The sequence below is a fragment of the Phoenix dactylifera genome, chromosome 2 (genome assembly GCF_051530095.1).
Source record: "Phoenix dactylifera cultivar Ajwa chromosome 2, Ajwa_hap1_PhDact_Kaust_v1.1, whole genome shotgun sequence".
Classification (NCBI taxonomy): domain Eukaryota; kingdom Viridiplantae; phylum Streptophyta; class Magnoliopsida; order Arecales; family Arecaceae; genus Phoenix; species Phoenix dactylifera.
In genome coordinates this window covers 51,545,204-51,557,299 of record NC_143191.1, presented here as the reverse complement: position 1 = coordinate 51,557,299, position 12,096 = coordinate 51,545,204, and the positions used below count along the sequence as shown (strand labels likewise).

Sequence of the window (12,096 nt, the reverse complement as noted above, 5' to 3'; positions counted from 1 at the left end):
AGCGGAATATCTCTACATCGTCGTTTCTTAATACCTCTCCTAGATATCGACCGAGATCTTGTTCCTTCCAAAATTTTTACCCTCTATAACCAAGATAAACCAAGATTCTGATTCATCTTGATCTTGTTGTCCTCCTACCAATATCATCAAGATCTTGGCTTATAAAAATTTCGCATATAACTCAATACTTCATATCCAATTGCGGAACCAAAAATACTAGGTCAACTGGGCAAGTATTAGATGGTAATCAGTTTTTTTTTTTTTCTTTTTTGATAACGATGGTAGGTTAATTTGAACCACCCGTAGATGCTAACACTACAACAAATGTTGGTTTTGCCGACTGACTTTTTCCGACGCTAGGGAAAAGCGTCGGTAAAGTTTGGCTCAGCGCCAACCTTTTCCGACGCTTTGGGTTAGCGTTGGAAAAGCGAAACAAACAACGACGCTCTAAAGCGTCGTTATAAGTTTTAAGAAACAACGACGCTTATAAGCGTCGTTAGAAAACCCCAACCCCTCGCTCGATCGGCCCCCTCTCCTCATTTCCTATCTGCGAGCCCTAGATCGGCCCCCTCTCCTCATTTCCTATCTGCTAGCCCTAGCTGCGAGCGCGCCGACTTCCCCGCTGCCGTCGACCTCTCCTTCTGAGGTAAGCCACCTCCCTCTCCTCCTCCTCCTCCTCCACCTCAAACTAATCTCACCTCCATCCCTAGCCCCGATCGGCGATCGAAGACTCCGCTACTCCGCCGCCGTCGACCTTGCCGTCGTCTGAGGTAAGCCTCCTACTCCTCCTTCTCTTCCTTCTCCTCCTCCTCCTCCTCTTTGTTTTCTTCTTGTCTTTAACTCTCTTCTGGCCCCGTCTCCTCATCCTCTGCCGGTCGATGCCCTAGCTGTGCGCCGACAGCTCATCTCCATCCCGAGCGAGCCCTAGCTACTCCGTCGTCGTCGACATCGCCGTCGTCTGAGGTAAGTGATCCTCATACTCTCCGTCTTGATCCTCATACATATTTTCCTGTTATTGGGGTTAGGCAAAACAATGAACAATGGAAGAGAGTGCGTTGAGCAGTAGATGAGAAAGCAAAGGGATTTTGGATGGTAGACTAGTAGTATTTCTAGACTAGATTTCTTGGATCTTCTTCTCTCTATTTCCCCTCCATTCCTTTCCTTTTCCATGCCTAGACTCCTCTTTTTTGAGCTTGGATTTGCGATTAATGTTGAGAAGTCCTAGCCGAGAATATGAAAGCATGTTTAACAGGATTTCTGTTTTCGATAGGCCATTGACCATTGTAGCTTTTTTGTATGGCAAGGCTACTGAATTCATAGACAGAGCACCGTTATTCCATAATGTCCTGATGAGTTGTGTACTTTTTTGCTCTTTCAGAAGCTAATTTTTTGCTCTGTTAGTATATCTTCTTTCAGAAGCTAATTTTTCTGATGAGTCCTGATGAGCACCGTTAGTATATCTTCTTTCAGAAGCTAATTTTTTGCTCTGTTCCAACTTAGCATTTTTTCAAATGTTGATGTAACCAAGATTGAAATGGTACTTTTTTGGTATGCATCTAATACATCCACAACTCAAATGTTAAATTTATCACATAATATCTAATGGGAAATGTATGGTTAGATTTGTCACATAAATTGGAGCCAAAATAGATTTGATTAAACAGATCCGAACTTAATAAACAAAAGGAAAGATAAAAAAAAATAGACTTGAAGCATGCTGTAATTGATAGATATAAATAGACACGTAAAAGGAATTCAATCCAATCACCGGTCATTCCGTAAGAGATCTGTGGTTAGATCTTTCCAATTTAGTTTAAAATTTGCCAAGATCTTTTTGTACCATGAGTTCGTATTGGTGATTCATACCCTAATTTAGTTTAATATTTTTTTATATTACTTGCAGTTCAATCAGTTTTTTAATAGAATGGACAAAAGTTGGATAAATAAGTCGAGATCCAGTGCCGAATATTTGAATGGAGTTCAGAATTTCGTTAAATTTGCTTTTGAGAAATCTGAAATGAATGGGAATATTTTTTGTCCATGTCAAAAATATGTAAATTGTTATGCTATCGCTCCACAAATTATTGAAGATCATTTGGTATGGAATGATTTTCTGAAGGGTTATGCAGAATGGATATTTCATGGAGAGTCTAAATTGTCGTCTTCATCTAACCAACCCTTAATTATAGAACACACTGCTAGTGTTGGATCTAGTAACACAGACAGAAATCCTGTTGTAGAAGATGATATGAGGGGCTTACTCAGAGATGCTCTTGAACATAATATTAGAAATTTAACAGATTTTAGTGGAGAGCAAGAAGGAGATCCAATAGGTGATGAGCATACCGTTACTGAATCTATACATGTTGAGGAACCTATAGACTCTGAAGATAACACAACTCGGTATCATAACTTGCTGAAAGATTGTGATAAAGAACTATATCCGGGTTGTAAGAATTTTATGAAGATTTCTTTTATGGTGCATTTATTCCATTTGAAATATTTGAATGGATGGTCTGGAAAGTCTTTTACTATGCTTCTTCAATTATTAAAAGATGCATTTCCAGAAGGTGTTATTTTGCCGTCAACTTCTTATGAAGCCAAAAAATTAGTAAAAGACTTAAATCTTGGATATGAGAAGATACATAGTTGTCCAAATGACTGTATTTTATATCGTGGTGATAATATTAATGAAGATTCGTGCCGAACATGTGGGTCTTCACGATGGAAAAAACAAAATGAAGACGAGCATGATTTGTCGAATGAAATGGATGCTGCACAGTCTAAAAAAATTTCAGCTAAATTTTTGAGATATTTTCCTCTCATACCTAGATTGAAAAGGATGTATGCATCATCAAAGACGGCTTCCTTAATGAGATGGCATGATGAAGGACGTACAAGGGATGGAATGTTAAGACATCCAGCGGATAGTTTAGCATGGAAAGCATTTGATGATAGGCATTACGAATTTGCTTCTGATGTTTGCAGTGTAAGGCTGGGTTTGGCAACTGATGGATTTAATCCATTTCGAACGATGAGTTCTACATACAGCACTTGGCCAGTTGTTTTGGTTCCATATAATTTGCCACCATGGATGTGTATGAAACAGTCTTCACTCATTCTGTCAATGGTTATTCCCGGTGATAAGAGCCCAGGTAATGATATAGATATTTTTCTGGAGCCTTTAATAGATGAATTGAAAAAGTTATGGCAGGGTGTTGATGCATTTGATGCTTTCACTGGCCGAACATTCACATTGCGTGCAGCTCTTATCTGGACAATCAATGATTTTCCTGCATATGCTAATGTATCCGGTTGGAGCACTAAGGGGCGTATTGCATGCCCTTCTTGTGGAGATTCAACTCATTCATATTGGTTAAAACATGGAGGAAAATTTTGTTATATGGGTCATCGAAGATGGTTAGAAGCAAATCATCCATTTCGACATCAGAATTATTAGTTTGATGGCACCATAGAGTTGCGATCTGCACCTATTCCACCAACTGGAACTGAAGTTCTTAAACAAACTCATGGCACTAACTATATACTTGGTAAGGCATCCAACAGTTCAAAGAAGCGGGGAAGGGGGGATGTTGGCAGCTCAATGACACAGGTTTTTGAGGACGCTGACAACTTCGAGAATGATGACAGCGTTTATGGACAGGAAAATGACGATGGCACAAACTCGGTATTTACACAGAAGCAGTTATGGAAAAAAAGGAGCATTTTTTTTGAATTACCTTATTGGGAGTATAATCTTCTTCGACATAATCTTGATGTCATGCATATAGAAAAGAATGTGTGTGATAACTTGATTGGAACAATGTTAAATCTTGAAGGAAAGACTAAAGACAACTTGAAAGCGCGTCTTGATTTGAAAGACATGGGCATAAGACAAGAGCTTCATCTGAAAGAACAACCCAATGATAAATATTTTATACCTCCTGCATGTTACACAATGTCTACTACAGAGAAAGATCTTTTTCTAATGGTTTTGAAAAAGCTGAAGGTTCCAGATGGGTATGCATCGAATATTTCAAGATGCGTTAATCTTAAAGAGCGAAAACTTACGAATCTTAAAAGTCACGATGGTCATATTTTGATGCAAGATATCTTTTCATTGGCTTTAAGATCATCAACACATAAACAAGTTCTTGCAATTGTGTCTCAGTTATCATCCTTCTTTAAGGCATTATGTTCCAAAGTTCTTGATCCGAAGGAGCTTGATCAATTGGAGTCTAATGTTGCACTAACACTGTGCCATATGGAGAAGATCTTTCCTCCTGGTTTTTTTACTATTATGGTTCATCTAGTCATTCACTTGGTTGGGGAAGCTAAACTTGGTGGACCGGTTCACCATCGTTGGATGTATCCTATTGAGAGGTGATATTCTTAAACTCAAATGTCCATATTTATTATTAATATGAATATTTATTCTATTATCTTCGTCGATGTTGATGTTGAGCATAAAATTTTTTGTTGAAGGTATCTTGTGCGCTTAAAGGAATATGTACGCAATCGAGCCTATCCCGAAGGATCGATTGCGGAGGGATATATTGCTGATGAGTGTTTGACATTTTGCTCGAGATACCTTGAAGGAGTTGAAACTGCTTTTAATCGACCACAAAGGAATTACGATATTATACATAATGCAGAGGAGTACAAGTTCTCATCTGGTGGAAGATTTGTGGGGAAAGCTGAAAGTACTGTAGTTCATCACAAATTATTGGCACAGGCACATCGTTATATCTTACTTCACAGTGACTTAATATCCGAGTATCGCAGGTCAGTATGGTTATAAGAAATCACAATTTACTGTCATATCAGATATAATATTCAAAACAAATAAATTATTTCTCGTGCAGAGATTTTTTAGTGGCTCAACGAAGCGCCAACAATAACATTCATCCTACCCCCAGGATTGAGCAAAGATGGTTGGTTGAGTTATTTCCTAAATGGTTATTAAAACAGGTTAGACGTTGAATCCTATTAGGTCTTTTATTATATTCTACGATCGGAACTTTGAAAAATTAATTATTATCTGACTTAAATTTTTTTAGGTACCGACTATGATGGAGAGACATTGTTCCAATGAATTAATAGTCCTTGCTCGAGGTCCGAACAATATTGTCAACAGATATGATGGGTTCATTATAAATAGTTTTAAATTTCATACAAAAAAACGTGAAAAATTTAGAAAATCCCAAAATAGTGGAGTTATGGTTGAGGCGGACGGAAAATCTGTACAGCCTTATTACTACTAGTAAATGAGTCCCATTATTCATTCATCTTTTACTGCTATACACTTATATCCATTGCTATGTATTAAATATGACAAGTGAAGGCATTTTTCTCTATCAAGAGTTGCTTCCATGCTGTGAAAATACTATTCAGATTTTACATTTGGATTCTGGAGGCGATTGGATTATTAGTGTGATATTCAAACTGTGCCACCCAATCTCTTTTACTGCTACTAGTTATGCTGCATCATATATAAACATTACTCACGCATAGATTGTTCAGAAACCCTGGTATATTATGTTTGTCCCATACATATGTGCAATGAGTTCTGGTTTCATCGTATATTAGTTCTCCCGCAAATCAACAGCTTTAAGTGTGTTTCCTATCTTCACCTCTAAATGTTTTTGGCATCAGATTCATAGCTCCTGTTTGCAATTAGAACTCCATATCTTACTATTCTGTATCAGGATAATGCTCGTGTGTTTGCATTGACAGTCGGTCTCTGCTCCAAGTAAGGTTTGCATGCGACATTTAAATTTTTCAAACTTCCAACAGGTGCTTAGTGACTCATTATTGTTGCAGGCTGGGGAACTGGTCATGTATTTAAAATCTGTTGCTTTATAAGAATATCTTAAATATAATTGAGAAGACTATCTTAAATATTCTCAATTCAGAAGAGGATGGTGGCAGTTATAAGAATATTAAAAGTAATGTACTTTTAATATTTAACTAATATTGATTCTTTTTTGTGCATACTAGATTACAATATGCCGCGAGGAAAACGTTTCAGAAATATTGAATTTCAGCACACATCCGTGGGATCTACTTCTGATCGTTCCCAGCAGCCCGATGAGCCCCATACTCAGTCCGGGTCCTAGTCTGAGCATGCCCCACCTGCAGATCGTCCAGACACGGATGACGTGGACGTCCTGGGTAATTTGATTTATAGTTTTTATATTAATTTCTCTTACAATCTAACTATTTTAAATCATTTACCTTTAATGGACTTGTTATTTTATAGATGGACTGGGGAGAGTGAGGAGAACATGAGGGCCCACTCGAGCACGGGACGTATGGAGCCTACCTGAGGATGAGAAGATTGTCGTCCATTGCAACGAACTGGGGCAGCCCATCAAGAATGCTGCAAGCATTTTATCCACTTTTTTAGGATCAGTTGCGCGGAAGGGACAATTGTGTCCGCTCAACTATACGAAATGGAATGAAATGCTTCCTTCGTATAAGATTGAGCTTCTTAGAATTATTGAGGTAAAGAATTGAAGTTGCTTACTATTTTCAATTATTTTTGATTTAACATTGATATAACATTTTTGACTTTGATGTAGACAAAGTTTGTCCTTCCTGCAAATAGCCATGATTGGGTGCTGAAGTCCGTCAACCGCAAATGGAAAGAATATAAGGCAAAGCTAAAGGCGGATTGGAAGCACGAGGGCATGACTGAAGAGGAGGTGGCCCGTGTTTGTCCTCCAGATGTAATCTCTCATCAGTGGAGGGAGCTTGTCCACTACTGGTTTTCCGAGAGAGCTCAGGTTGTGTATATTTTTTCAATACCTTAGATTGAATTTAATATTATTATAGATTAGAAATTTATACATTGTATAAATTACATTGTTTATTGTTTTTCGGGGAAGACATATTCCAATATTGGTAGAGCTGCTCGAGCATCGCAGACTGTTCCTCACACTTCAGGCTCCATGAGTTATGCGAGGCGTAGAGCTGAATTCGTAAGTTTTTTTAAAACTCTTTAAATTTATCTTAAATTATTCTATCATATAGCATGTATACTCGTGAAATATACTTTTTGTTGTAGGTGGATGATAATGGGAGGGAGCCTGGTAGGGTGGAGTTTTATAGGATGACTCACACCCATCGAGATGGCAGCTTTGTCCGGGAGGAGTCAAGAGATATAGTTGTATGTATTCATCTTTGACTTGTGCTGTATTTTTTTTTGGTTCTATTATTCGCATACATTAATTTGATTTTTTTTTTGAGAGATATAGGATAGGGCAACAAATCTTATTTCAGAGCGCGTCGGGGGGTCATCATCATCCGACGCGAACAATCATATTGAAGCTCAAGTGCTTACTGAATTGATGGGCTCAGAGCGTTATGGTCGAGTGCGGGGTTACGGCGTTGGAGTTACCCCCACTCAGCTGTCTTCAGTGGGCACATATATAAGAAATGCCAGAGAAGGTAGTAACACTGCAGAAGTTCGTCATCTTCAAGCAACTATTGAAGAGTTGAAGCAAAACCAAGCAAATTTGCAGTCTCAGCTTACGAATATTACATCCATATTACAACGATTTCTACCTTCTCAGGTAATTAACTTTATTATATTTCAATACTTTACATATTATCAATTATGATATATGAGTTAATGTATCACATTATTCCTAACTTTTATATTTTCTCTCTTTTTTTTTTTGTAGATTCCTGATTCTTCAAACGCTTGTAGACATGATGATGATGGAGCTGAATCCCGTCCCTGATGCATTCTAGATTATCTTTTATGAGTTTGATATGTATATGTTTCTTATTTTTCAGAGTACATTGTAATTTGCTTTTTTAGAGTACATTGTAATTTGTATGGCAGCTTTTCTGATACATGAGTTAAAAACATAGAGTTTTAATCAGATATATCAATATTCATATTTTGAATGATCTGAGTATTTGTGTCAATGTATCAATGTAATACAGGTTCATATTGTTATAATATATGTTTTGTAATTTGTATTTTATAATACTGATTATTGTTTTATTTTTTTTAAAAAAAGACAATTCCCGACGCTTTTAAGCGTCGGTAAAAAAGGTCGTGGCACCACCGGCACGCTTGTGCCGACGCTTCAAAAGCATCGGCAATTGATCAATTTCCGACGCTTAAAAGCGTCGGGGAAAGTTTCGGTAAATCAGGAATTGCCGACGCAAAAAAGCGTCGGAAAAAACGCTCTGTCGGTTTATCGCCGACGCTATATAAGCGTCGGTAAAGCCATGTTTTTGCCGACGCTTTACTCCTGCGTCGGCAAAAACTTTTGCCACACTGGTATATCCGACGCTTTGCCGACGCTTGGCTTTGCGTCGGGGGTATTTTAGCCGATGCTAATTAGCGTCGCCAAAGCCCCAAGAAAGCATCGGGATAGGTCCTTTTTCTTGTAGTGTAATTAGGTTATTGGTCCTGTATTATAGATCCAATCTCAATAGTTTGGGTGAAGAGGGTAGGTCACTGGCCCCTATTGACACAACCTTCTGTTTTTTAATTCTTTTGGTAAATGGCACACCTTTTGTTCAAACTTGTATGCGCGGCATTTAGTATTCTACTCTTAAATTAGCATTATCAAATAAGGAGCGCTCATCTCAAATCTCTGCAATTTAGTTCAGTCCTATACTAATCTTAAACTACCATTGCCAAAAACTATGTTGTCTTCACCCAACGCATATCTCTGTTAGTTTCCTGTCTTGTACTCTAATTACCCGAGAATAAAAAAGATGGCATGCATAATGACTCAAATTTGTCCACGAATATTGCTGAGCTCTTTTAAGGGGGTGAATAGACTCATCTTTACCCAGAAGCATCAACTTTAGCGGTAGCAAAAGATTGGATAGGTTCCACCAAGGTGGTAACCTAGTGGTAAGGGGGCGGATTCTACCCGAGTTGTCCGGGTTCGAAACGCACGGGCGTCGATTAAATTAGAGGATCCCATGCTCCACACCCGGATAGTTCTGTGTGAATATACTTTCTTTCTATTAGTACTGAGGTGGTACTGGGATGACGTACTCACACGTAGATGGCCCAGTGGGGTTTCTCACAGATTGGAAAGGGCACACGGAAACATGCGACGCGCATCGAATATTTTCTGGTGGAAGGGGGACCCAGTGAGGGCTGCTATGCGGGTGGGGTTTTGCCCCTCCCCCTCCCCTCCTATTTTTGACCCAAAAAAAAAAGGTTGGACAGGTCTAGATTACATAAATCATGTGCTCAAGTTGTTATAATTTTAACGGTACTTTGGTTTTATATACAAAATTGTACTGGCTGGTACCGCATTCCCAAGCTCAAGGTGGGCAAAGTGTAGACTTTTCTCTTTCTTTTTGTCACGATAAATAATATAAATCTTTCATATGGATCAAAACTATGAAAATGAAATTCAGGATACGCTTCCTATCAATTGGAGATATGATATATAGGATCGAAAGCATGACACCAAATGATAATGGGAAAGGGTAGGTTTGATGTTCAGCAGGAAAAAAATCGAATAACCAAAGTCCAAATGAAACCTAAAACAAATCAGTACGTGTTTATAAAATGAGTATACATTATAGATATCTTGCTTACACACTAAATTACATTTCGATCTGAATACATTAAGAGGCAGTGCAAGAAGTTGGTAGTGCTGGCCGACCCCGGCAAGAAAACACTCGGCGGCTAACGATGGATGGTGTGGTCTGAACCTTGTCACGGAGGCATGAAGGATGCTCTCCATGTGAAGAAATATAGATTGAAGAATTTGCACAGCTAGAATATTGGAGGAAATCGTCTCAATCATATTAAATAACAAACTTGGTTGTTAAATAGCCTTACATAGAACTGAAAAAAAAAACTGAAAGCAATAACATAGCCCACGTTTCATAATTGCTATAACGTGGTAGGAAGACTAAATCAACAAGTAATAGGCATCCCAACAAAAAAGGAAAAACACATACGTGGTAATAACTGACCACTTAAAACAATACACTAAACATAAATCAACATTTCCTCCCTTAAACTGAATGCTACAAGCTTCAGTTTACAGTAGTTTCAGAACAGATTCCCAGATGTTCTCGCAGCTTGACAAAAGTGTTTCGCTTGAGTGGCTTCGTCATTATGTCAGCTAACTGATCTTGTATATCACAATGTACCAATTCCACAGTTCCATCCTTGGTAAGATCTCGAAGAAAAAGGAAAGGCACATCAATGTGTTTGCTTCGATCATGCATCATTGGATTCCTTGAGAGCTTGATAGCAGAGCTGCTATCACACTGAATAATACATGTCTTCTAAATCTCTAGCATAATCACTGTCAGTATAAGCAATAAGTTCATCATCTCCTCCCTTCCTATAGAAAATCCCGAAATCAAAAGTTCCTTTCAGATATCGCATCACTCTTTTTGCTGCCTGCATGTGTAACTCAGTAGGATTCTCCATATACCTACTAATCATACTTACTATAAACATTAAGTCTGGTCATGTAGCAGTGAGATACATGAGACTACCTATATTCTGCTTATAGTAAGTCTTATCAACTTTAACTCCTTCATCTTTCCTAAGTTTACAACCAGGATCGATAGGATTGAAAACAGAGTTACTCTTATCCATTCCAAACCTGTGCAGTACTTCCAAAGCATATTTCTTTTGACTAATAAAAATACCATCAGACTTTTGCAACACGTCAAGGCCAAAAAAGTATCTCATCTTGCCAAAGTCAGTCATATCAAACTCATGCTTCATTGAATGTTTAAACTCTTTAAACATTGATTCATCATTTCCGGTAAAGATTAGATCATCCACATACAAGCTTACAATCAAGACTTTACCTTCCTTGTTATTCTTGATGAACAGAGTGTGCTCATCACATTTCTCAAAGATTTCTTTCATGAAATAGGCTTCTATACGACTGTACCAAGCACGGGGTGCTTGTTTAAGTCCATAAAGTGCCTTTCTTAGCTTGTAAAGTTTTTGCTCACTTTCTTTCTGTACATAACCGCAAGGCTGTTTTACAAAAACTTCTTCATTCAATTCACCATGCAAAAAGGCAGATTTCACATCTAGTTGATAAATAAACCACCTTCTTTGAGCCGCAAGTGCTACTACCACTACAGGAATAGTAACTTTTACCGGCGCTTTTCATGGCCTTTACCGACGCTTATTAGCGTCGGCAAAAACCCCGCCGACGCCAGAGCAAGCGTTGTAAACGCGTCGACGATGCCTGAGTGGGAAAGGTTTTTGCCGACGCGAAAGGAAAGCGTCGGCAAAACCTTGTATTTACCGACGCTTTTTAAAGCGTCGGTGTAGATCCTTTGCCGACGCGATTTAGCGTCGGCATAGACTACCACTTTTGCGTGGCGCTATAATTGTTGATTTTTTGCCGACGCTTATAAGCGTCGGAGAAACCCATGCCAAGTTTTGTTTTTAACGACGCTTTAAAGCGTCGGGAGTGGGATTTTTTTTTAAAAAAAAAATTATTAGAAAAACACATGCATATCATAAATCAACATTTACGCCAATATGAACCTGCATTACATTTATATCAACACAAATATTCAGATCATTCAAAACATTCATATTGTCATATATGATTAATAAGTTTAGAGTTACAATGTTCTTTGAAAAATATAAAAAAGATATATATAAAACTCCTTAAATAACAGTCTAAAAAATATCAGGGATCGGATTTAGCGCCATCATCATCTCTACGAGCTGTTGAAGTATCATGAATCTACAACAAAAAAAAAGAAACTTTAAAAGTTAGGAATATGAAAATCATTAACTTATGCAAAATAAGTGATAATTATGTAAAGTCATCAAATACATATAGTTATTTACCTAAGGAGGAAGAAATCGTTGTAACATAGATGAAATATGCTCAAGCTGAGACTGCAAAATTTGTTGGTTCTGCTTCAACTCCGCCAACTCTGCCTGATGGCGATCCTTCATATCTTCAATTGTTGCCCGAAGTCGACTAACTTCTGCATTGCTACTGCCTTCTCCAGCATTTCTTGTATACATGCCGCAAGTGCTACTCTATACCAAATGAATTGTCCCCGTTCGTGCCACAGGTGCAAACACTTCAGTATAGTCTACTCCAT

General features: G+C 38.1%; 2 protein-coding genes across 2 annotated transcripts; both read left to right on the top strand.

Moving 5' to 3' along the window:
• Positions 1-1,710: 1,710 nt before the first annotated feature.
• On the top strand, positions 1,711-5,264 carry LOC120107516 (uncharacterized). Its single transcript, XM_089928403.1, has 5 exons — positions 1,711-3,446; positions 3,477-4,383; positions 4,486-4,785; positions 4,866-4,971; positions 5,061-5,264. Exons 1-5 carry the CDS (start codon positions 1,925-1,927, stop codon positions 5,262-5,264), a joined length of 3,039 nt encoding a protein of 1,012 aa, XP_089784529.1. The 5' UTR covers positions 1,711-1,924.
• Positions 5,265-6,521: 1,257 nt separating this feature from the next.
• Positions 6,522-7,815, top strand: LOC149768392 (uncharacterized). Its single transcript, XM_089928397.1, has 5 exons — positions 6,522-6,788; positions 6,891-6,983; positions 7,070-7,171; positions 7,260-7,577; positions 7,804-7,815. The coding sequence occupies exons 1-5, from the start codon at positions 6,693-6,695 to the stop codon at positions 7,813-7,815; spliced, it is 621 nt and encodes a 206-aa protein (XP_089784523.1). The 5' UTR covers positions 6,522-6,692.
• The last annotated feature ends 4,281 nt before the right edge of the window (positions 7,816-12,096 follow it).

Coding starts and splice junctions, on each gene's coding strand:
- LOC120107516 (XM_089928403.1), top strand. CDS start 1,925: ATGGACAAAAGTTGGATAAATAAGTCGAGATCCAGTGCCGAATATTTG. Junction 4,786..4,865: donor TTAATATCCGAGTATCGCAG/GTCAGTATGGTT, acceptor TTTCTCGTGCAG/AGATTTTTTAGTGGCTCAAC. Junction 4,972..5,060: donor CTAAATGGTTATTAAAACAG/GTTAGACGTTGA, acceptor AAATTTTTTTAG/GTACCGACTATGATGGAGAG.
- LOC149768392 (XM_089928397.1), top strand. CDS start 6,693: ATGACTGAAGAGGAGGTGGCCCGTGTTTGTCCTCCAGATGTAATCTCT. Junction 6,789..6,890: donor GGTTTTCCGAGAGAGCTCAG/GTTGTGTATATT, acceptor TTTTCGGGGAAG/ACATATTCCAATATTGGTAG. Junction 7,172..7,259: donor AGGAGTCAAGAGATATAGTT/GTATGTATTCAT, acceptor TGAGAGATATAG/GATAGGGCAACAAATCTTAT.